Source organism: Lissotriton vulgaris, chromosome 6 (genome assembly GCF_964263255.1).
Source record: "Lissotriton vulgaris chromosome 6, aLisVul1.2, whole genome shotgun sequence".
Taxonomy (NCBI): domain Eukaryota; kingdom Metazoa; phylum Chordata; class Amphibia; order Caudata; family Salamandridae; genus Lissotriton; species Lissotriton vulgaris.
The window spans coordinates 983,450,931-983,477,776 of NC_141694.1; the positions used below are offsets into that span (position 1 = coordinate 983,450,931).

General features: G+C 42.8%; 1 protein-coding gene across 2 annotated transcripts in view; it reads left to right on the plus strand.

Annotated features, from left to right (window-relative positions):
* ECHDC1 (ethylmalonyl-CoA decarboxylase 1) overlaps window positions 1-26,645 on the plus strand; it is a 329,806-nt gene extending 303,161 nt beyond the window's left edge. For both annotated transcript variants that reach the window (XM_086927019.1, XM_086927020.1), the window contains exon 6: window positions 23,634-26,645. In XM_086927019.1, the coding sequence (XP_086783145.1) occupies window positions 23,634-24,033 (400 nt within the window). In that variant the 3' untranslated portion in view covers window positions 24,034-26,645. The remainder of the gene's footprint in view (window positions 1-23,633) is intronic.
* The last annotated feature ends 201 nt before the right edge of the window (window positions 26,646-26,846 follow it).

Sequence of the window (26,846 nt, forward strand, 5' to 3'; positions counted from 1 at the left end):
TTAGAGGGCTTGGTGATCCGAGTAAATGCAGGCAGGTTTTGGCCTAGTTAGACTGCCATCGCATCCAGATTGCTTTACTCCAGTAAACGCACCTTAACCCTAACCAGGATTCATCTTTTGCGGGTAAATAGGCAGATTTCAGGACATTATCTTCATACTCCTCATACTCCAGGGGTATAGCAATAATTATAAAAAAGCCACTCCATTCATTCCCATTGGGTCTTTGCAGGATCCACAAGGTCGCCACTTTATGGTCTGGGGCAGATTAGGTACAGAAATGATCACAATAATTTTGCTACTACACCCCAATGTTGACGACCCTGACTTCTTCGCCACGCATTGGGGGAAGATTCTTGACTTAGGCTTCGCTCACCTAATATGGGGGAGGGGGATTTCAACACTACCCTTAACCCGGCACCACAGCACTATACCAGATCACATAAGCTACTGCGCAACCTAGTGGCTGACAATGGGTTACTGGATGCATGGTGACATTTGCACCCACGCAAAACTGAAGGCACACATTACACAGCCCTACATGCACCTTGGACTAGATTAGATTTCTGCCTGATTTCGCGCAGACTAGGCCCATCGATAATATCAGTTGCTCACTTGGCGAGAACATACTCTGACCATTCTCCTGTCCGCTTGACACTAAGGGCCATATGTATCAAGGCTGAATGGGTTCGCAAACACCAAAATTTGCGAACTCATTTTCGCAAAATGGTATGTATGAAGGAATTTGGGTGCAAAATAAGGAATCACAAAATTTGCGATTCCTTATTTTGCGATTGCATTTAAGGAATCGCAAATTTTGCGATTCCTTAAATACAATGTATTAAGCAAAAAAAAAATCCAAAATGCCCTTAAGGAATCGCAAATTACCACCAACTTCTAGTTGGTAGTAAGTTGCGATTTCCTTAAAAAATGCACATTTCAGCATTTTTCAAAGTGCCATGTGACGCACATACATGCCCTTAGGGCATGTATGTGCACCACATGTGCACCCATACTTATTTCAGGGGTGCAACAGGGTGTCCTTTGGACACCCCTGCACCCTTGAAATTATTCTCAATTTGCGAATCGTAAATTGAGAAAAAATTCCCATTCCTTCCTATGGGCCAGGAGGCCCATAGAAATGAATGGGAAAGTATTCCTTAATTGCGAATTCGCAATTTGCGAATTCGCTATTAAGGAATATCAAGAAATCGCAAATAAATTGCGATTTTCTTGATACAAACCAATTAACGATTCTGAAATAGCGTTTTCTTAAAAATCGCTATTACAGAATCGCTAATTGGTATCTTGATACATATGGCCCTAAATCCTCCAGGGTATGACTCCCCTACTAGAAGTTGGAGGCTATCGCCTCTCACTCTACTGGACACTGCATTTCACAGCGTACTAGGGCAAGAAATTACAGATTTCTTCTAGCGCACCCTAGGGTCAGTCAACAGCATAGCAACGGTTTGGGAGGCCTTTAAGGTCACCATCCGAGGTTTCTGCATGTCCAAGTGTTCAGGAGTACTAGGCGAAATCCAGGGCACCCTGAGGAAATTGGAAGGTCAACTCAAAATGCTAGAGGCCTCAATATCAGGTAGTGCAGACGGGATGGCACAGCGGGAATTCTGAGAGAAACTTTCAGAATACATAGAGACATGCGGAATGAGAGACTCGATTCAGAGGTAAATACTAGGTGGCCTGCAGATATGGAGAGGGGGAACACCCGGGCAGAGCCCTAGCAGAAGTACCCCACAGGCCCTGCTTCTCTAATTATGTTCTATAGCTCTCAGGCCAGATGGCCCTCAATATAGACACTACTGATATACTAGACAAATTCAATACACATTATTCTAGGCTGTACTCCTCTAGTAGGCACAGCACTCTAGACCTGGCCCCATATCTGGATGAGGTTGGCTTGGGGTGGTTGGGAGACTCGCAAAGGGATGTTTTGATTGCCCCATTTGAGCTGGACGAAATACGAGAAGCTATAATGCAGATGAAGTCCGGTAAAGCCTCTGGGCTCGATGGGCTCCCCATAGATTTTTATAAAGCATATATAGATCAACTATCCCACATCCTGCAGACTGTTTATAAAGAAGCTCAAGTAGATGGCATCCTTCCGCCCTCAATGAGAGAGGCTCTCATTACCTCCTTATTAAAGCCAGGGAAGCCTGCAGATCACTGCGACCCTTACAGGCCACTGCCCCTCATCAATATGATTCTAAAATACTAGCTAAGGTATTGGCTAATCGGCTCAATCTGCTGATGGACAAATTGGTCCTACTGGACCAATCAAGGTTTATTCCAGGTTGAGCAACTACGCATTACTTGCGTACCGTCTTTTCCATATTACAGAAAGTACCTCCTGAACTAGCCATTGCAGCAGTTTTTTAGACACCACAAAGGCTTCGATTCAGTTGAATGGGACTGTTGCTCGGCATCCTGCAATGCATGGGACTCAGCCAGGGCAAATGCAATATTACCCCCGAGTATCCACAGGAGCCCCCAGTATTGACTCCTCTGCACGTGATGCTTCAAGCCACTACCCCGGCTCATTCCGTTTCGAAGCTTTATCACACAATATATTCGCAACAGGTGACAGAACTCGCTCACACACAGTGGGACAGGGAGCTCGGTTACGAGCTATCAGACAAGCAGTGGGCGTACTGCTGCCAACAGACAGAGCAAGTGTCAACAGCTAGCAGACTGCAGATTACGCACTATAAATTCCTGCACCCACTATACTGTACACCAGCAAAAATGCATAAATACAAACTCAGAGATACAGATAGATGGGACAGATGCAGAGTGGAAGGGGCCAATATTTTACATTTAGTGTGGAGTTGTGTGGGAGTACGCGAATATTGGCGTCAAGTCTTTGTGGCTCTCGAGCAGATAACTTTGCTGCCCTTAGCAATGCTAGAGGTCTCCACTACTTGCACTGCTGGGATATACCGAACTCATAGACAAACCCACTCACAGATATGTTGCCTTGGCGTTATTCATGGTCAAACGCTACGTGGCATGTAGCTGGTGGCAGGGGAGGGCACCGAAGTTCAAAGATTGGATCACTGACCTAATTTACTGTCATGATCAACTGTCCAATTATGCCAAAATGCTCCCTATGGTCTCCCGTCCTAAAGATATATGGGGTCCTCTTCAAACCTATCTACTCTCCCATCCAGCAGATACAGTGGCCACAAATGGTTGCTCGTTGATATAATGTCATCGCTGGCTATTGGCAGACTGACTGTTGCATGTAATAATAATATTGAGATGGCTGTACGGTTACATGGAAATGGGTAAACAAACTATGTTATGATTGTATTCTCCCATGCGGTTATATTACTCACTTTCGATCCTCAACGTTTATTTGAATCTACCACCAGATCCTATGTAGCAGTGTAGGTACAATGTATCATCCACTGTGCTATGTCTTTTCTCTTTCAGGCTCAAGACTGTATGTAATAATATATTGATCTACAATGCATTATGGGAATATCATCTCTGTTAAAGATACATATGTTCCTGGAGGGTACATGTATTCATCTGTACTGTCTGCACAATACATGTATGATGCTGTTTTATTTTTTTTGTTTGCATAAAACTCCAATAAAGACATTAAAAAAATATATATAATTTACATAGTAATAAAAAAAAATAGAGAGTGTCGACTGCTGTAAAAAGCATTGATTGGTGATGAGTGTATCCCAATCAAAATGAAACAGAAGGACTTAGTACAAAAGAAACCAAATATAATAAAAGGCAAATGCTTAAACAGAGCAAGAACTACAAAAATATTAAATTGATTAAGGGTGAACAAAACTAGTGAATCATTACAAATATTGGAATGCCTTTTTGAAACCAAAATATCTAGTCACTCCAAAGTGTCGAGCCACCTTTCGACATGGTGTGGGCACAGTTGATCAGTGCTTTATGTTATTTGTAACAGTCTCTCAATATACATTAATAAAGATGTAGCCTCTATACGCAAGAACCTAAACATGGCACTTGATATGAAAAGTCAGAAAATCTACGTCATATGTTAGGCAAGAAAGAATGCCATTGGATCTACTTTATTTTCTTAAACACTTGCATATGGGTAATACAGCAAGGGTTCACTACAAGAAGTTGGGCAATGTGAGTGATCAAGTTCCAATAACAGCCAGTGTTAGAAAAGGGTTTTTATCCGCCCATACCTTGCCTAGCCTCGTCTATCAGGAGGGTTCTTTTCATTAATTTAAAATGTAACTTTCCTATATTAAAAACATATCCCTGCCGATATTGGTGTTTTCTGCCAATACTGTATTACCAAACACAATTGAGTTGTTAAAACTGATTTGGCAACCAAGTCTAAGATCAGGCGCACAGCTATAAGTATAGGAATATATTGCAAATTCAAGTAATTCAAGAGAGTGAACTCCAAGAGAGAAAGGTACTGGTTACCGACAGTGACCCAAAATACCCCGGAACTCCAGGGAATAGACAATCAAATAGTATCTCTCTGAGCTCCACAAAATTAATCAATAGGTTGCAATTCACCAATCAAGTACAATGTCCAATAATATTCAGTGCAGAAGTGATATCTTCATTGCCAAGTAAAGTCTTTAGTTAATGAACAGTTCCAAAGTTCCAATATTCCAATCTCCTTTATTGGTTTTTCTTTACTCCAATTCACAATTTCGTCCTTAATTGTATTTCAGCCAACACGTGTTTCGTCTGATGCTAATCCTTGCATCAACAGACTTCATCAGGGCTCAATCGCAATTAAGTCTTGCCAAAAAGCAACATTTCACTATGTTTTAGGTGATATGTAGAAATCAGTTAGAAGAGCCTATAATATAGGTGTGTTCTCCCTGAGAGGTACATCAGATCAGATGCAGCAATAAGAGATTCAGGATACACGAGTACGTGTACCTGTCCAGTTACTTGCAGCGTCTCCTCGTCAATTTCCCGGCTTTCTACATATCACCTAAAACATAGTGAAATGTTGCTTTTTGGCAAGACTTAATTGCGATTGAGCCCTGATGAAGTCTGTTGATGCAAGGATTAGCATCAGACGAAACACGTGTTGGTTGAAATACAATTAAGGACGAAATTGTGAATTGGAGTAAAGAAAAACCAATAAAGGAGATTGGAATATTGGAACTTTGGAACTGTTCATTAACTAAAGACTTTACTTGGCAATGAAGATATCACTTCTGCACTGAATATTATTGGACATTGTACTTGATTGGTGAATTGCAACCTATTGATTAATTTTGTGGAGCTCAGAGAGATACTATTTGACAATTGAGTTGTTAAGGCACAAGTTTATAAAGGTTTTTTTTAGAGTATTGTTCCTCAAACGTCTAAAAGTAATTGAGGCAGAAAGCAAAACAATGTCCTCTGAAAGAATAAGAACAACAAAGAAAATCTTTAAGGTGAAAGTACACCTATTGAAACAAATGCAGACCTTTACTCAATCAATAAGTATATATAAAGTGCAGCTAACTGCCCAATAGGGCATCCAGGCACTTGCAAGTCCCGTAGGCTTTTTAGAACAGCCAAATCTTGAGGGCCATTGGCAATTCAGTAAATGAGGTGATGGTTCAGACTTGCGTGGGGAGGCTGTTCCAGGTCTTTGCTACGATCTGGGAGAAGGAGCATCCTCCACTTCTGCATTGGTAGATGTGGGAAGTATGGGCAAGTGAGAGGGAGGTGGAGCGTAATCTCTTCAACAGTTGATGGAAGTTCAGGTGATGGTAAATGTAGGCAGGTCCATGGTTGTGTAGAGCCTTGTGTGCATCGGTCAGAAGCTTGAATTGGCATCTCTTCTGTACGGGAAGTGAGTGGAGTTGCCTGAGGTGGGGTGCATTGTTGGTTCGTCGAAGATGAGCCTGGCTGCGGTGCTCTGTATGGTCCAAAGTCTCTGTAGGAGGTGGGGTGCGATTCCTACGTAGAGGGCGTTGCTGTAGTTCAGTCAGCTGGAGATAAGTGCCCTGTGTAATGGTGTGCTTTATGGTTAGGGGTAGCCACTTAAAAATTCTTATGTAGCATGCAGAGAATACAGCGTTGATCTGTGATTTAATAGTGAGCTTGTTGTCAATGCTGATTGTGAAGTTTCTGCCATGGATGGAGGAGTGGGTGTGGGTCCTAGATCTGATGACCACCATGAGTCATTCCATGGGTTGCTGCTGTTACAGAAGATCAGTACTTCTGTCTAGTCTGTGTTCAGCTGCAGACAGTTGTTCTTTATCCAGTTGGCAATGCCAGTGGTGTAACATAGGCCCCCGCGGTGTGGGGGGCCCCTGAGCTGCAGTGGGCCCCCTCAGCACAGTACCCTGGCCTGCGAGTCTGAATTGAGTCGGGAGGAGGGGCCCTCCATGTAAGTGCAGGGGGGCCCCCTCAGGGTTCGTTACTCGACTGGGCAACGCTTGCCATGTATCTGTGGAAGTTTGTTCTGGTAGTGGTTGGTCATCGGTGAGTGAGAGGATGAGTTGGATGTCATCTGCATAGGAAATTATGTTTCGACCGTGGGATCCGACGATTTTGGCGAGCGGGGTCAAATATATTTACTCACCTAGGTATAAGCTTTGCAAATACATTGCCCTGTACACCACCTTTTCACAAGTTGCCTATAATGCAAAACTATTTAATTACCAAAATGAAAGTACTTCCTCCAAAGATGTAAAAGAGATTTATTAGGCTCAAACTGTTACTTTAGGTATGTTTGGGAGATGGTCGAGGTATAATTGCATACTGAACAAAATTCTTGTGGCATAAAATAACTTTTGGCGAGACATATTATCCTTGGGCAGAGGAATCCCCTGAAGCTATTTAGCCTACAGCCAGGCTTAAAAGCAATAGAAGATGTCTCATTTTGTTTTGCTTAGAGGTATGGCTGAAGGATGAGTATTTTTTATACAGACTAACTCATAGTCATATATAGTCATATATAGCTTTATTCAGAGTCACGACAAACATCCATAAAAGCAATTGCATAGTTAAAAAAACAACAAACCGAGTTAATTTCACTACATATAAAAAAGGATTAAAAGCAGTATCATCATAGCATCAAAATGATAAAAAGCCAACTAATTAAATTCATTCAGGTACATTTAAAGGGTTGGAAACATAATAACAAATTACTAAAAGGTCACTACTACCTAACGTTCTATTACACATTTATACAAATATAATCCTAAAATGATTAAAGTGTTTTAGTACAGTGTTCCCTTCCAGATTTTATTGTTCCCAGTTACCTTAGTGACCATGGCTCATTGATGTATATTCCCATCACTATACTCTATATGGTATCTGTTTTCATCTTCTTTCTGGTATAAAAAAACTGCCCAGAGGAAAGATGACCTACTGCAGCAGATCTCTGATGTTAGTAACGACAGCAAGTACAAATAAACAGGACAGCATTGTTTAAAACTTAACTGCCTTATAATTGGAAAAATATACCGCTTCCTGTATTTAGAGTAAAATGTACACAATAGAACCACTTGCATGGTATTCTGCCGCAGCCTACCATCACACTGACAATTTACCAGATCTGGTGAACACTCGTTCATAGTGGGAAAAGTACATAATCTGTGAAATATATCCAACCTTAGACGTGTAAGCATAAAACTTATCGCGTGAGTTTAAAACAGTTAAGGTAAGGCTGCATATTAAAAGTGGTTAATATGAATTGATTGTGTAAAATGGAAGATTTGGGGAGTTTTTTTGTCAGATTAAGTTTTTCCAAGTGAGCCACCACCAATGTTTTCAGTGTATTTCTGCTAATGGTAACTAGTGTTTCTCTTCCAGGGGATCCTCATCAATAGTCATAAGCATTAGAATATTCCGGTGCGGGACCTCGGAAACACTATATTATATGTGCCCCACACATAAATATCCATATATATATATATATATATATATATATATATATATATATATATATATATATATATATATATAAGCAATTGCAGTAAAGAATTTCCCCCATACATGAAAAAGCATGCATTAGAAACATGAGAAACAACAACAAAGTTTGTTTTAGAACGGTTTTAATGCTCAGAAAGCAGTAGAAATTCTTATAAAACACTAAAAGCATAGGAAGCTCCCAGGCTGCATTGCAAACACCCAGTCTAAAAAGACTGAAAAGCTAACCTGTAGCTGTATGCAATAAACTGACACTGTGCCTTTAAGGCACTCGTGACCCCCAGCTTCCCATTATGCCTCAGGGGTGACAGTTAGGTCAATTGTTCTTTCTGGCTCCTTCAGGAAGGATCCTGCCAACACAGCTCCACTCATTTCTGTTTTTCTGATAGAAATGTACTTCACTTTTCACAGTTGTTTGACTTACTTTGACATTTTACATCTAGTCAAGTAAGAATCTGTCTTTTATTGACAGTTTTGTGGGTATTTTCTACTTTGAAATGCCTTCACTTTTTGACAACTGCCCTTCGTGTGGCAACAAGAAGGCCAAGACAGACAGCCATGAAGTCTGTATTCTTTTTTTGCCTGAAGAACATGACCCAAAGGCCTGTCCTCACTGCAAAACCCTGTCAGGTAGAGCTCCGAAGGACAGGGTTCGCATCTATGGCCTAGCTCAAAGGTCATCCAGAGGAAGGTCTCCGGTAAAGAAGGGCTCCAAGAGGGCTAGACACCTTCAAAGTACAAGTCTTCACACCCTTCAGCTTCAGCGTCGGGCTCGGAGATTCAGGTACGTCGTCGACGGCTAGAATTCCAGACCCTCCGCCATCGTCAACTCGGCGACGATCGGCGTCGAGGGCCAAGACCCCTCCGCAGTCGTCAACCCGGCGACGATCGGCGGCGAGGAACATCACACCTCCGCCGTCGTCAACCAGGCGACGATCGGCGGCGAGAAGTGTGACCCCTCTGCCGTCGTCAACCTGGCAACGATCGGCGTTGAGGAGCAGAGACCCGTCGTCACGACGTTCGGCGTCGAGGAGAGGCTCACCTCTGTCGTCGCAGAGAGCACAGAATCCTCCACCGTCGAAAACCAGGCGTCAATCGGCGTCGAGGACAAGATCTCAGTCGACGTCTCGTAGGCGTTCGGCGTCGAGGGTGACCAATACCCCTCCGCCGTCGTCGCGTAGACACTCGATGTCGAGATTGACTGCTCCGCCGTCGCCCCAGCGGCATTCGGCGTCGAGGGCTCCGTCGTCTGCTTCACATCGCCGCTCGACGTTGAGACATCACTGATCCTCGCGCCGCTCGCCGTCTAGTCATTCGCCGTCAAAACATCCGACGCCGAGGCATCAAGAGCGGGCTGGGTCGACTTTGAGGAACTCCGCTTTAGGGAGATCCAGAGGGGAATCAGTGAGTCTAGTGACGGAATCAGCTTCCCGCCACTCATCCTCGCATTCGTCTGGGCAAGCTTCCTCAAGATCACCCTCAAAGTCTAGAAGCCCTGCCCGCAAGTCACCTTTGCGAGACCCTTCTTCTCCGACGTGAGGTTGTCCCCTAGATGGAATCTGCCATTGGATCCTTGGCGAGATTCAGGGGCTACGAGGCGGATGCAAGAATACGCCAGTCCTATGCACAGGTCTCCTCTTCAGAGACTAGTTGAAGAAGTGGACAGACTCAGCCCTCCCAGGCGCAGAGTCCAAGCTGAAAGATCGCTTGTGAGAAGGCCTACTAGATCTCGTTCCCCCAGAAGCGAGGAACGTTCAGGAAGATCATGAGGCACAGTGCTCATCGCAGGAGTAGGAGGACGCCATCTACTTCTTCTACCTCCTCTACCCAATCTTCCAAGAGGGATTATTCTCCCACGCTTTTGGATAGCCCTATCTCTAGGGTCTCACTGGTTGATGACATCAACACTTTCCATGATGTCCTGCAAAGAGGGCTCAGAAGCTCAACATTGAGCTGTCTGTTCCACAAGTCACTACAACAGTGATTTTTGAGACACTTCACCAGAAGTCTGCTTCACGTCCTTTGCTGCCATTGGTTCCAGGGATTATGGACCCTGTCAAAGACATATTTCTGTCTCCAGCGACCATTAAAGCGGTGCCGGCTCGCATCCAGAAAAAGTACAAGCCAGCAACCTCCGACCCGGTCTTTGTCAAGACTGACCCCCCTGCAGACTCGGTGATCGTAGCAGCAGCACGAAAAACACACTCTGTCACTGCTACCTCCTCAGTCCCTCCAGATAAGGACAGCAGATCACAGGACTCGTGGGGTTGTAAGGTCTGCAAATCTGCCGCTTCTACACTGAAGGTCTCCAGTGCAGCCGCGCTGTTGGGTAGATATGATAGAGCCTTATGGGATTCCATGGAGCGTTTCAAGTCCAAATGCCGAAAGAAGACCAGAAGGACTTTGAAGAGACACTGACAGAAGGCTGTCTGGTGGCAAACCAGATGATTAGCACAGCTGCGGACGGCGCAGCCCTTGCGGCGCATTCGTATGCCCATGGAATTTGCGCCAGAAGGTCGTCTTGGTTGTGCCTGACGGGCCTCAAGCCCGATGCACAACAACGCATCTTAAACCTTCCTTTTTCTGGTTCCTCTCTCTTCGGTGAACACACTGACGACGAGATGAGTGGAATGAAAGCCGAACAAGAAACAGTCAAAGCAGTCGGTTTGGAAAAGAAAAAAGAGTTCAAGCGCCGTTTTAAGACCAACAATGGCAAAGGGGCTCAACAGAGGGTTCAAACCCCTCAGTGGTCCCAAAACAAGAATCAGGGCAAGACCCAGTTTCGAGGAGGAAAATCCAACCGAGGTAGAGGAGGTCAACAACAACAATCCTCTACATCAACGAGGGGGGGGAGTCATGAGCAGTGGCTTCCTCTGGCGCTGTTGCCCACTCCAGTGGGAGGAAGTGCTTCACGACATCTGGTAGAGTGGTGCAGCATCACAAAAGATCGTTGGGTGCTGAATATACTGCACAATGGACACACTTGGTTTCCGTGCGCCCGCAAAGAACATTCCTCCAAAGAAATCTCGTCCTCACCAGTTAGATCTGCTCCGGAGAGAGGTGAAGGTTCTTCTTCAAAAACAAGCTATAGAAGAAGTATCTCCCTCGCAAAGAGGAAAGGAAGTCTACTCCAGATATTTTCTTGTCCCCAAAAAAGATCAGGAGAACAAGTTCCGTCCCATCCTAGACCTTCGCCTGCTAAACAAGGTCATAGTCAAAGAGAAGTTCCGCATGTTGGCTCTTCACCAAATATGTCCACATCTGCAGGAAGGGGATTGGATTTGTTCTGTGGATCTGCAAGATGCATACTTCCATATTCCAATTGCACTGCGTCATCCCAAGTACCTGAGGTTTGTGGTCGGCAACAAACACTACAAATACAAGGTGCTGCCCTTCGGGCTCAAATCAGCACTGCGAGTCTTCACCAAATGCATGGCAGTGGTGGCAGCCTTTCTTCACAAAAAGGGGCTCTTCGTCTATCCGTACCTAGACGACTGGCTCCTAAAAGGTCCATCTCCTCTACAAGTAGAGAGCGACTTCCGCCTTTGCCTGAACCAATTGCACAATCTCGGCCTCCATGTCAACATGGAAAATTCAGTCCAACTGCCAACCCAGTCCATCCACTACCTAGGCTCCGTTCTGGACATAAGCTTGGGAAGAGCGTTTCCTTCGGAGGAGAGACTTTTTTCGATGCAGCAGAAGTGCAGCATTCTGCTCGAGACCCGAAGTCCAACGGTCCGTCAGGTAGGCTCCCTGCTGCTTTCCATTACGTCCTGCATCCTTCTCATACCACACGCCAGGCTGAGGATGCGTCCTTTGCAACAGTCTCTGGAGGACCAGAGGGACCAATCGACAGGACGTTGGGAAGCCCGGATCAGTCTTTCCCAAGCAGCGAAGATTTCCATCAAGTGGTGGACTCGACCTCAAAATCTGTTGGTGGGAGTTCCTTTTCACTAACCTCTCCCGGCACAGTCAATAGTGAGGGACGCGCCTCTTCAAGGCTGGGGGGCACACATGGGGTGCCTTCAAATACAAGGTCGGTGGTCAGCTCAAGAACAGACCTACCACATCAACATGCTGGAGCTCCAAGCGGTGCATCTCCCTCTCAAAGCCTTTCTCCCTGCAATCAAAGCCAACTCGGTCTTGGTGCAGACAGACAATACGACCACCATGTTCTACCTGAACAAACAAGACGGCATGCGATCACGCCCTCTCTCTCTGGAGTCCCAGGCGATCTGGCACTGGCTTCTTGCTCGGAACCTATCGCTGGTAGCAGTGCACCTTCCAGGCGAGCTAAACATCAAGGCAGACGCACTCAGCAGGCATTTCGAAGATCAACCAGACTGGGTGCTAAACGAAGAGGTAGTGGTAGAACTTTTTCATTGTTGGGGTCGTCCAACTATAGACTTGTTTGCAGACGGCGAAAACAGAAAATGCCACGCCTTCGCGTCCAGATTGCACCGCCCAGGGATGCAGGGGAATGCGTTCTTGATGGATTGGTCAGGAACATTTGCCTACGCATTTCCTCTCCTGTCTCTGATTCCGAAGGTGGTTTCCAAGCTCCTCAGATCGGACATGGAGAGGATCCTAATAGCTCCGGACTGGCCACAGCAGTAGTGGTACCCGGATCTTCTGCATCTGTCTGTGTGTCCACACAGACGTCTACCTTGCAGGCCAGACCTGTTGAGCAAGATGAGCGGGATGATTCTACATCCCAACCTCCCCTCTCTGAACTTTCCCCCCTAGCCAGATTGATGAGAGAACTCGGTTTTACCCCGATCTCGTATGCTGACGATACTCAGCTCCTCCTGACCTTTGACAAAAAAAATCTGCCTATCCAACAGACATTCTCGGAAGGCATGAAAGCGATCGCCGCTTAGATGCAGTCCAACTTCCTGCAACTTAACGCAGGTAAGTCAGAGATAATGTTGTTCGGAGGAGCTGACATCTGCTGGATTCCTTCTTGGTGGCCGGAGGAATTGGGCGTTGCTCCCACTCCGAAGGAGGTGGTTAAAAATTTGGGAGTCAGAATAGATCGTAAACTGACTTTGGAGACACACGCCAACACTACAGCAGGGTCCTGCTATTACATCCTAGGTTTCCTGCGCAGGATATTTCCCCTCCTGCCTACTTCAACTAAGAAAACACTGATGCAGGCATTAGTACTTAGCAGGATAGACTATTGCAATGCCCTTTTGTTTTCAGCCAATACGGCAGCCATTAAGAAATTGCAGGTTGTCCAGAATACCGCCGCCCGTCTTACGGTCGACGTTCCGGCGAGATCACCCTCTGCTCCTATTTTAAATCAATTACATTGGCTTCCTATTATTAAAAGGATTAAGTTTAAAATTGGGTGTATTATACACAAAGCCCTTAGAGGGCAAGGACCTATGTACCTGACCCAAAAATTGACCCCCTACTGTCCCTCGCGCTTACTCAGATCTAGTTCTGATCTGTTGTTCACAACTCCTAGGATCAAAAAAGCGCGCAGTGGAGCTAAGGCTTTTTCGTTTCAGGCACCGATGTTTTGGAACTCCCTACCGCTACATTTAAGAGCCTGCACAAATCTGACCCATTTTAGGAAAATGCTTAAAACATATCTCTTTTAAGTATATTAGGGGCCGGTTACTATGTTTAGTCTAAGCGCCGAGATACCCTCATGGGTGATTCAGCGCTATATAAATAATAAACATAAACATAAACTTGACGGCATGGCTCCTGAAGTCCTGCAGTATGGACATCTGAATTTGCCACCTGATTGTATGCGCATTTTAAAAGAAGCTAAGAGGCCCTCCACAAGAGCGTCATATGCGTTCAAGTGGAAGAGGTTTTATATTTGGTGTAGGGAGCATCATCTTGACGCTACGAAAGGGCAGGAGGATGTTATTCTTCCATACCTTCTTTCCTTAGCAACATCTGGTTTGAAGTATGCTTCCATTAGAGTGCACTTGTCAGCCATTGTGGCGTATAGGAAATCACCGAGCCAAAACTCTTTCTTCCAGATGCAAGTGGTCAAGGACTTCCTTCAGGGGTTAAAGAAAGTCTACTCCCCGGTTCGAAATCCTTTTCCTCCCTGGGAGTTGAACCTGGTATTATCCACGTTGATGTGAGCTCCTTTTGAACTCATCCACAAAGCAACGTTACAACATTTATCTTGGAAGGCCGCTTTCTTAGTTGCTATCACATCGGCGCGCAGAGTAAGCGAAATCCAAGCGTTGTGTACAAAAGAGCCTTACACTGTTTTCCACCTCAACAGAGCAGTCTTAAGAACACATCCATCTTTCTTACCTAAGGTTGTGTCTGATTTTCATATTAATCAGTCTATTTCTCTTCCATCCTTTTTTCCAACTCCTACAACCCCGGCTGAGTGGTCGCTGCACTCTTTGGATCTCAAAAGAGTGCTTACATTTTATTTGGAAAACACTAAGAGTATTAGGAAGACGGATCAGCTTTTTGTCAATTATGGTTCCATGAGAACGGGTTTTCCAGCTGCCAAACGAAACATCTCCAGATGGATCGTCTCCTGTATCAAATTGGCTTATCAGCTAGCGGGCAAGCCCTTACTGCACCTAAGGCACACTCTACTAGGGGGAAAGCGGCCACAGTAGCTTTCCTACATGATGTCCCTATGTCAGAGATTTGCAAGGCTGCAACCTGGAGATCAGTTCATACCTTTACTAGGCATTACTGTCTAGAATCTGATTCCAGGACCGATACTCAAGTAGGGCAGGCCTCTTTGAGGAATCTATTTGGGTAGCCTGCGGCCTGTTCGAGCTTAGTTTTACCTAGGCTTAATAATGATATACTGTTTTTATTGATCCTTTGCCCGCAGGGAGATGAGGTGAGGCTCGCTATTCTATTCTTATGCTTATGACTATTGATGAGGATCCCCTGGAAGAGAAGGATTAGTTACTTACCTGTAATCCTAGTTCTCTTCCAGGGGTATCCTCATCAAAGTCATTAGCAACCCTCCCGCCTCCCCGGGCAATTGACTACTTTAACTTGGAGATATTGTTAACCTAATTGTTTCATGTTTTTTTCCGTCTCCGCAAAGAACAACTGACCTAACTCACCCCTGAGGCATGATGGGAAGCTGGGGGTCATGAGTGCCTTAAAGGCACAGTGTCTGTTTATTGCATACAGCTACAGGTTAGCTTTTCAGTCTTTTTAGACTGGGTGTTTTCAATGCAGCCTGGGAGCTTCCTATGCTTTCAGTGTTTTATAAGAATTTCTACTGCTTTCTGAGCATTAAAACAGTTCTAAAACAAACTTTGTTGTTGTTTCTCATGTTTCTAATGCATGTTTTTTCATGTATGGTGGAAATTCTTTACAGCATGATTCAGCTCTGGTGTTTAGTAGGCTGCAATTGCTTATATATATATATATATATATATATATATATATATATATATATATATATATATATATATATATATATATATATATATATATATATATATATATATATATATATATATATATATATATATATATATATATATATATATATATATATATGTGTGTGTGGGGCACATATAATATAGTGTTTCCGGGGTCCCGCGCATGGGCGGGAATATTCTAATGCTTATGACTTTGATGAGGATACCCCTGGAAGAGAACTAGGATTACAGGTAAGTAACTAATCCCTCTGGTTTATCAGAATATTCTGGATGGGCCTTGTCACCAAGGAACTGCTGGACATACGTCGGCTATGGGATAGACTTATATGCACTTAAGTTAAGACAGTCCGCAATTATCTTTCGGTTGAGAGCTGTGTAATCTGAAGTCCATATTTTGTGCCACAGCAGAATTGGTTCTATCTTAACTAAATTAGTAAGAAAGGGGGCGCCGAGTTCGGAATGGAGTGCATAGGCTGACGTGCTTTTAGGGACTAACTCAAAGAGAACAGATGAGCATAGAGAGAACTGCACACTTCTCTTGATTAATGCATGTTAGGAATATCTGAGCCATGATAGGTTGTGAGGAAATATGCGGGTTTTGTTAACAAGGAACAATATATTTAATAGACCTGATTGTACTTGGACACACAAAACCTTTACAGGATCCTCGGGGCAGGGTATTAATATCTCTGCTGAAACGCTGGCTTCAAACAAATGCCAATAGCGGCCAATCCTGCGTGTCCAAATTTTTAATGTTTATCAGTCCACCCCACTTGTACTTCCACTCGGTAGTGTGTACAAAAAGAACAAGCATTTGCAATGCAATAGGTCTCACATTTGTGAGAATTTGAGCTACTGGAATTGTAAATGACTTTGGTCCAGATGTAGGAAGCCTAATTCCGGTTGGTAACGGCCGAAATTACCGAATTTTGGCCGTTACCGACCGGAATTAGGCTTTTCAGATGAAGGTGGCCAAATTGTAGGATTCGGTAATTTACCGAGTCAGTAACTTAAAGAATCGGTAAATTACCGTATTCTTAACATACTGATTCGGTAAATTACCGAATACTTAATGTAGAGAGCACTCAAGTGAGTGCGTTTTACATTTAAGGATTCGTTATTTACCACCAACTATTAGTTGGTGGTAAATTCCGAATACCTTTAAAAAAGCAATTTTGTGCTTTTTATTCAGTGCCATGTGGCAGACATACATGCCCTTACGGCACGTATGTCTGCCACATGTCACCCTTGCACTATACAGGGGTGCAACAGGGTGTCAATGTGACACCCTGCCACCCTTGTAGGTCTACCCCTATTACCGATTCGGTATTTACCGAATCAGTAATTCTCATTCATTCCTATGGGCCTCCAGGCCCATAGGAATGAATGGGGAATACCGATTCGGTAAATACCGAATCGCTATTTACCTAATTTTACCGATTCGGTAAAATTTACCGAATCATTAGCTGCATATCATTTACCGATTCTAAAATACCGAATCGGTAAAATTCGGTATTTTAGAATCGGTAAATGATATTTACCTACATCTGGCCCTATGCCTTTTATTTATGTGTATTGAAAACCTGCAAGTGGTGCTTGAACACGCACTTTGTACATGTAGTCCTTGCTTACGAGAAGGCTGCCAGTGAAAGTGGCGCAGGTACTGCCAGCCTTGCTTCTCGAAAGCAACAAGTGCAATGTCAGTAGATCAAACTCTCCCAAATGCGAGAGCTGTTGCATTACAAATGCTTGTTAGCTATGTGATTTACTAATGTAGCCACTTTTATTTTGGTGCCTAGTTTCTGTCCCAGTCCGACCCTGCCTCCAGTCTATCACATAAGTAATCAAAGGATTAACCCTCTGACCTCAGCCACTACACACTAAAATCAAAAACCCATAGCTCAAGGAATAAGATTGAGCCACCAGCCCGGGAAAATAACTGGAGGACAATACCATAAAACATAACCAAAAGCTGATTCAGACTCATTTTTGTGTAAACTGCTCAGACTGACAAAACTTCTCAGTTGTATTAAATAACACCAGTAGCATGAGGTGCTCTACACTAAAGACGATAACATCAGCTGACGGCTTTGGTTAACTTGTGGGAATTGCCTTTCCTGATTTCAAATTTGTTGTCTGAATTGGGACAATTCTTATTATGTGGGAGTCATTGCTGTTATTGTCTTGTTTGGTACTTCCTACACCTCATATGAACTGTTAATGAAAGTATTACACTAAATAACAAATGCTTGTTTGTAATTCTCCAACGATAAAATGCATGCTCTGGATCTGTGGATTGCGTCATGGTAAAACAAGAAATGATTGCCACGCTGCTTTTGAGATTGTATTTTAAAAGCACATGAAACTGCATTTTTTCCTTTTATTTAATGTGAAGGTTTTATAAATTCCCTGTTTGGCTACTAGGAGAGCTTGTATTTTGCAAGACACCTAACGATAACAGTATAAAGGCTCTGGAAGACTCATATTCTACATGAATCGATTTAAAAAGAAGATAAACAATATATATTAACACATCTTAAAAAACATACGTCCACTAAAGTTTGATTTTTAAAAATTGGTAGCATATGTTGACAAAGTTCTCCATTTTTTCAACTCAAATATGTGACCTCTTAATTTGCTAAAACGCAACGCATCCATGTATGAGTGCACCTCTAAAAGTTAAATACATGTGGAAATATATCATTGTATTCATTCTCAAAACAAATACGGATAAATATTATTAAGATGGCAAAAAATAAATATGGATTCAGACGAAATGTTAAAACAATACCATTAAACAAAGTGCGGGGGAATTATAATGTAGACGAAACTTCAAGTCCCAGAATACAGCAGTCCAGACGGTTGCATTCTAGGATTTCCGTCCAAACTTGTTAACATGTTTTAAAGAAATCCCACCCTCTTAAAAGCGAAACTACGAGCCTGAAAAGTTGCATTCAGGGGCTGGTAGTTTTGCTTTTAACTGTAAGTTTAGGAACAAAAAGCCATGAAATGTGTGATGAGCTACAATGTCAGTGCATGCTCATGTTCTGGCCTGATGCAGGAGCACTTGGCAACCATGAGAAAGGATAGGGGCACTTAATTAGTTTGGACAACCGAAGATGAAACTGCGGAGATCACCAGAGCCTCGGTACCAAAATACAAAGTTTTAAGAAGTGGCCACTTCTGAACAAAACCATGATGACATACATACATGTTAGATGTGAGGGGTGGATGCCTTTTCAACACACAAGCGGACACAGATGCAAATCTGCCCGTTTCAGAGATTCACTTAGTGCAAAGGTGCGCGTGCCGCAGTACAGTCATCCAACACATTATTTAAATAAAACAACTGGTACGACAACCAAAACTTCGCCAATTTAAATTAACTCCACCACTCACAAATCACTTTACCAAAAACATATGTTTTGCCTCCTTGTTGGAAAACCAGCTCTACCCAGTGGACGGACGTGCTGCTCACCAGGGCACCCCTCCTCACCACGGTACAGCTGGCACCAGAGAATGCCCTTTTCACTGAAGTTCAAAGGTTTGCTCTCAGGGAGGCTGCGGACGCCGTGCTGCCTCCGTGGACTCCTTTGATGATCATGTTTGTATTTTATTAGTCGTTAATCTGGAGAAAGCATGGAATAAACCCTGCAATATAATCTGGCTTTGAAACTTCGACGCTCATCCTTGCAATATGATTAATACACCAGTGTGTGGGTTAGTAGACGATGATGGGGATTTTGTTGCCCATTTTAGTCATAGTCACTATGGTAATGGCTTAAATAGGCTATTAATCATAAATAATCTTGTATTCCTAATACTTTTGAAATATTAACTGGCCCTTTAAGCTTTACTTTTTCTAGTCGCTCTCACTCCTCGACGCTTGATTATGTCTTGGTCTTTGACCCTATAAGGAAGCTCTTTTCCCAATTTAAGGTGAACTTTTATGCTTTTAGCGATCATGCTGCAATCACGTTTCTTATCCATTCTCTTCCAAAAAGGGAATACCTGTTAAACTTCATATCAAACCAGTGATTGCAAGGGAGAATGGCATTGTCTTGAAGTGGGAGACAGTTGATGTTGTGAAGTTTCGGTGTAACATAGTCTCCAAACGAACTTCAGAGAAAATACATGTCTAGACCCAATATTCGATGATGTCCTGTTTACGCTAGAAAAACCAAAATGCGCCCTTAACCAGTGTAAAAGAGCGAAAGCACCTGGACCCGACGGTGTCCCAATTGATATTTTCCTTGATAAGCAAGATCTCTGGGCCTTGCTTTTAACAAACGTTTTTAATAAAATTGCTCAAATAGGTGTTCCTCCCTCATGGAAGACAACTGTAATTGTGCCTATATATAAAAAAGGAGATAGATCAATCCTAAAAAAATATAGGCCCATATATCTGATAGATTCTACCGCTAAATTAATGGGCCAGCTTTTTTTTAATAGACTTGAGGAATGGGCTTTGGGAAAGAACATCACAATTCCAAGTCAATTTGTTTTTAGAAAAGGTAAAGGCACAGTGGATCAGTGCTTGAATCTGAATCTAATAATAGCCAAATATACAGCAGCTAAGAATGGTCAACTATACTTGCCTTCATGGATCTGTCGTCAGCCTTTGACTGCGTGGCACAGTCTAGGCGGTGGTAGATCATGGAGGCAATGGGGATTGATATACAGATTATTAACATAATCTGTGAACTGTATACTGGAGCTACTGCTTGTGTTCATTTTGGCAAGGGAGGAAAATGCACTACACACTTTAAAATCACTAGAGGTGTGAGGAAGTTGTGCATCCTTGTGCCCTTTTCATTTGCACGTTACATAATTGGTGTAGAATCTGCTTTGTTAGGATCCACCCAAGATGTCCCCCACATAAATTCAACACAAGAACTGATACTCCTTAACGCGGAGGACACAGTGATTTTGGCACGTACTAGTATTGCGCTGCGTCGACTTGTAACAGAATATACAATTTTATGAAGAATCTGGACATGAAAATTAATTACCCTAAGTCTTTTGTTCTTCTTGCAGGGCCAAAACAGTGGAAATAGCCACAAATTCACATTGAAGGGGGGAAGCTAGGTGTTGTGGACTCTTAATTATTTAGAGGTCATGTTTGACCAACATAATAATTGGCGCAGTATGGTTTCCGATAGGGGTTTACAGTTGGAAAAAATATTGGGGCTCTCTTTAAATTCGCTAAATAAATCGGCTCCAAACCTATTGAAGTGGTAAAGAAGGTTTATGAAGCGAAAACTGGATCTGCTGCCACCTATGGGGCAGCTGTCTGGGTTATCTCATATTCTTCTAAATTGCAACGCATAGAAGATGCCTTTTTAGAAAACTTGGCCTCCCTGCCTCAGTCATGCTCTAATTTTAACTGTCATACGAAGTTGGGAGTACCTTATATTAATGATAAAATCTGTATCGCACCCATTCTGATGTGGCACTCGGTTTGGAATACGGAGACTCTCTCAATGAGGCCAGTGTCGGGTCAGAGTCTGTCAGAGTAACCGAAGGCTGAGTTGTTTCCACTGAAGGCGATGCTGCTGTGGCTGCTACTGCTGTGATAGATGCTAGTTGAGCACCAGTCTCCTTTAGTTTTTCAGTGGAACGACCCCCTTTCTCCACTCGTTTTCCAGCAAGATTATTGTTTGCCGTATTACAAACTGTATTGTCTTTATTAGGACTAATACCATTAATCCGGGAGACCATCCTTTTCACTCCTCCCCTTGCTTGGACCCATTTATGGAGAGAGCTATTTTCTGAATTACATTTCCCATACATATTGTTTTGAGATAAGCTCTGCTGTAAATTGTCCTGCCTCTGAGATGTCTTCTTGGTTTTGACTTTAGCCTTAGTTCTCTTCTCACGAGGAGTCTTGATAGATCTGACACCCGCTGTTGAGACTGCTGTAGCTGCTAAAATATCATCGCTGTGAGATGCCAGCTCTGCCCACTCCTCTAAGACATTGTCATGTGTTTTTCCCCTATCAACACATCTTTATTAATTACATTGCTAGTTGTAGCCCCCAGATTATTGCTTTCAGAGTTTCCGCCTCTTAACTCCATTAGGGATTGACTCATTAGGTCACCCATATTCGGTGAGCTTACTGACGTAGGAGTGGCCTTTCTGTCCTCTATAGACAGATCGGTTTCTGCTTCTCTTTGTGTCCCATTTTTAGTCCCAGCACCAGTCTCCATGCTACATTGTATCCCTGGTTGTGATACATTTTTAATCCCACTCTGACACATCGGTATAGCCTCCAGCAGTGTCTCAGATAATTTGTTTCTGTTGTCCATATGACTTACTGAGCCGGTTGCAAGCAGCTCAGCAGCTTTCCCTGTTTGAAATAAACGTAGTATTGGCTTACCGACAGCTGAGCCTCCAGCCTTGCTCCCAGCAGCAGCAGCCTCACTCGTATCCCCTCTTGTGTCAGTATTAGCAAGGGCACGGCCAGCCCGCGTCGCCCTCTGAGGATTCTTTGGAGGCGCCATGTCCCACTGCAGCGTTGTCCGAAAGCCTAGAGGAAGCCCAGACCAGTTGCGTGCCGAGCGGCAGCCAGACAGCCAGTGTAGTAGCCTGAACGCCAGCCGCCTGCGTCCGCCTTCAGCAGCGCCAATCAGCCGGATACGTCCTTGAGTCCTCAAGGTCTCTCCGATCTTGGGATATTGCAGTCAAAATCGGTAAAAGTCAGCTTTGATACAGATACAAATCCAGCAGGGATTATCCCTCAAGACAAATCCCGAGTAAAGAGACTATTCCTGGAGAAGGTAGCCTCTCGTAGGGCAGCACAGGAAGGAGTCAAATTCACAGTCCGCGCACATAGCCTGGTCCAAACAGGAGAGGGCATGGAACCCTATCTCACTCTTATGCCTAATGCACAGGACAGATTTTTAATTACCCGTTTTAGGCTCAATCTTTTACACCACATACTGGCTGACCCCCCAGGTTTTTCTTCAACTGTTGAGCAGAAGGGTGCCTGCGGCTGCGACAATTTGTCTCCGCAGGACACCCTTCATTTTGTACTATTATGCAGATTTTATGTACTTCCTAGACGTAGATTTTTAGTAAGTATTTTAAAACAGGCCAAGTTTTGACAAGCTAAAGTTGCTCTCCTATTTTTGCAAAAGGCAAATGATCCCCTCACGTTGACCTGTGTGATGAATTTTATTAAGGTTGCCTTAAGGCTCCGAAATACAAGAGGGCAGTGTTGATGGATTGCTTTGTGTCTTTCCTTCTTATGTTAATTCCTCTTCGGCTTATCTGAATCGGTAATTGTCACATGAAATTTATGAAATGTCTTTTTTTATGACTTTTTAACTGTATAAAATTGTACTTTTATGGTGTTATTAAAATACAGAATAAAGGAATATGATAATGATAATGATACAGATAAGTAAAGCGAGCGGTTTTCAATCCATCGCTTCGCTGCTATTTCCCCAGTTCCGGGTTAAGCACAATTTAATACGCCACCGGGTGTAGGGAGGCTTTCCACATGCGGTGTGCTCCGTGGCGGTGTCAGCCCGCCATCTTGCTCCTCCCCTGACCTTTAACAAGAATCCTGCAGAAGAAACAACTTGCACCCTGCACTTTACTCTACTTTCCTAGCCTGCCCGATACTTCTTCTTTTGCTGTTTAATACTACCCTGGGTCACATTTTATCGAATTTTTATTGTGTTTTAACAACAATCTATTTTAGGTCGCTAAAAATGTCAAAAAAAGGAATCTAATGCATGACTGTAAAGGTTTTAATTAACTGTACAATAACCTCAACTTCAACTGTAGATGCAATGTGTTGTTTACTTTACTAACATGTTGTATTCTAGGTTTTATTGTTGTAATCACTCTGTTATTGTATGAAAGTGTAAACTGTGTGAGCTTACAATAAACTAGAGCGTGCCTTTTACAGTTTTTATTAATTTTTAGCTCTGTTATGGTGCTTATGTTATGAGTAAATACAGAATAATACCAAATTTGCTTGGGTAGAGGCCTACAATCACACCATTTAATTACATACTCGTAAATAAAGCACGCAGATGATGTAACCATACATTAAAAGAGAAGATAATTGCAATGACATACATTGTTGAATAGAATTAACTCTAAAATGAAAAGATGAAGGATTCACTGTGAGAAAGTCCTATAATTAGTTCAGTTTTTCTGTGGCTTCTCGGTTTAGGTGTGACACAATAATCTAGTTTATTTTTCCTATGTATTTAGATTCCCAGTCGAACATTGTACTACTCTGCATCTCTTTGAACACTTTTGCTGACGTTTTAATGAATATATATATATTTTTCATTTCAGGCTGATGACTCCAGAGAGTGAGATTCGATTTGTCCACAAGCACATGGGGTTAGTTCCTGGCTGGGGTGGAGCTGCCAGGCTGGTTCATATCATAGGCGGTCGATGTTCTCTTCAGTTGTTAAGTTCTGCGCATAAAGTGAATCCTGAACAAGCTCTGGGCATGGGACTAATTGATGCCATTTTATCTTCGGATGACACAGCTTTCGATGAGACACATAAATGGCTCTCGCAGTACACCACAGGCCCAGTGGAAGTCATACAAGCTATAAAAAATGTGGTTGTTTCAGGAAGGGAACAACAGCTAGAAGCTGCACTGAGAACGGAGAAAGATATATTTGGAACAGTGTGGGGTGGTCCTTCCAATTTACAAGCGTTGGCTCAAGGGACAAAACACAATTAAAGAAGGAACCTTTCCCTACAAAAGATGGTTAACAAGGCTATATATGTCAACGCTCTAAAATCTGTCAGTTAAGCAACCACATCCTTAAATTTGATAACTAAAATGTGGATTCTCTTCAAGACCATATTACAAAGACTGGACGAAAATGAAGAAGAAACAATTGATTATGAATTAATCATGCATAGGAAAGGCAACGTCGACCGAATTTAGTGTGACCTGTATTTTATATAACACATTTTAACTTTGATAATTGCGGCAATATTTTGACTATCACTGAAATTTTTGAATACTCCAAAGATAATTTTCGATCTTTCTCCTTCCTGTGTAACTTAACAGAATAGGGTACCACTTCCTTACAGGAACTACTACTTTCCATAACTGTCATTACGAACCACTTCTGAATTACTAGCTTCCTAGCTGACAAACTCGGAATTCAGACGTTACGTCTGCGTTACGTAGACTTCCACAAAAGCCTCACATGATGCCTGATGTCGCTCTGTACCGTTCTTGAACTGTACCTCTGTGACAATTTTTTTTGACCTGTATGACGTAATATTTTTTTTAACACAATAATTTCTTTTTTGATTTCTGTAATTTTTTATTGAGTATAAAAAAATATATATTTACATGGAGCATGGGATATACGTGAGCGGAAAGACAGAGAAAGAAGAAGGAACAAAAGAGGCAAGGAAAGGAGTGCCAGGGGGGGGGGGTAGTAGTTCGAGGATGGGGGCAAAGAGCTGCTAGCAAGTATAACCACCCCTACACTAGCAGCCTGCGAACAAGACATCCTAGAGCTAGACATAACGGAGGATGAGATAGCCAAAGCCACGGCAAGCCTCAAGGATAATAAAGCGCCAGGGCCAGATGGCTTCACAGCTAGCTTCTACAAAAACTACATACACATCCTCAAACCCACAATGAAACAGGTATTTACAGAATGCGTCCAGACAGGTCACATGACACCCTCGATGGCTGAGGCAAACATAATTGTCATACCAAAGGAGGGGAAGGATACAACTGAGGCAAAGAACTTCGGACCGATCTCCCTCATCAATGTAGACTGCAAGATATACGCTAAAGTACTTGCCAACAGACTCAATGCATACCTACCCCAACTCATACACAACTCTCAAGTTGGCTACCTCAAAAACTGCGTGTCCCACGATAACACGAGACTACTATGCCACATAATCAACCACTCCTCCAGGAGCAACAATGCCGCAGTCATGATAGCCCTAGACGCGGAGAAAGCTTTTGACAGGGTCTCATGGCCCTTCCAAGAGCAATGTATGGCGAAATTCGGTTTAGGACCGAACTATAGGAAGATGGGGATGGCCCTATACAGCAACCCCAAAGCATGGGTGGTGGTCAATGGAGGCACATCTAACACACTCAACCTAGGCAGGGGTACGAGACAAGGCTGCCCACTATCATTAACACAATAATTTCTAAAAATCTAATTCAAAGTTTCTATTACAACATCAGAGAGGTTACTGAAATAGAAAGTTGTAAACTTAAGCAAAGTTATAGGAATTATGAAACTACAATATGTGTTTTTATAATACACTACAGTGGCTAATTCGGGTGTTGCACTATTTATTAAATATGATCATGTAAATATGATATGTCTTCGAAGAAAGATCTAAACTGGAGCCCATTATGTCTAAATGTGTTTTTAAAAAGGTACCAATACCCTTTTCGATTTTCTTTTTCAGAAATCATTGCCCATTTAAGTATATCTTGTATACTCCAAGGCGTTCTTATTGGGGTATGATGTTAGGCAGGGCCCTCATCCATACCCCTATAATCAGTTTTATTTACCAGCCCTTTTGACATCAGGTTGTGGGCCTGCAACAGTCATTTATAGGATGACTACTATTGATCAGTTTAGATGCATTAATAGAGGAAATGTTCACACTTCTAGAATTAATCATTTATTATGGGTTCATCATTAAACTATTTAAATAACTAATTTATCAGTCTCATGTACCTTTGCCTAATCTGGAGTACAGTACTCAAAGGTTTTCCTACAACTAGAGCTTTATCTTCATTATCAAAGAACTTCAAAATGGCAATGACATCAGCTGTTGTACTATGTGAATATGGAGAAAAAACTTTGGTGAAAAACAGATCGGTGACCCCAAATCTCTGAAATACAGCTTTGATGAAAAGCCAGTTTGGTGAATTACTGAAATGGTGAAAGAATATGGAGTGTTATGAAATGGGGTGTGGTTGTTATGTACAGCGCTATGATATTCATGGGTCATGTTTCTGCTTTATAATAATCTTTAAATACAAATGAAATAAAAGGTATCACGCATCTGGAAACATAAACTCCCATCAGTTCCCAAAATGGAAGTATATGAACATTTTAACACAATGGTGGACACTAGCACTGTGAAACAGGTAATAAAACAAGCATTGGCATAGCCAATAGGTAGCGCCTTTGGGGCCTATAAGTGTTCAACCAGAGCTATCGGCTTTGCCAATGTTTTTAAGCTATGTTGTAGCGCATTCTACATTTAAAGGACAACCAATGTGTGGATATATGAGATGAAAGAGTGTGTGTCTTTGTTATAGGTGTTTATTTATTGTATGCTTTACACATATTTGAAAGGCAGTGTGTCTTTTGTTTCTTAGGGTTTATGTAGTTTGGAAAGGGAGCGTGTCAGCATATTTTTTTGTTTTGTTAATTGGTTTTTGGTTAGCGAAAAGAGACACGCTGACAGCATGCAAGTTGATTATAAAGCCTCACAGCTTAATGTCTACTTTTTGAGAGCGAGACGGGTGCGAGAAGGAGGGGGGGTGGC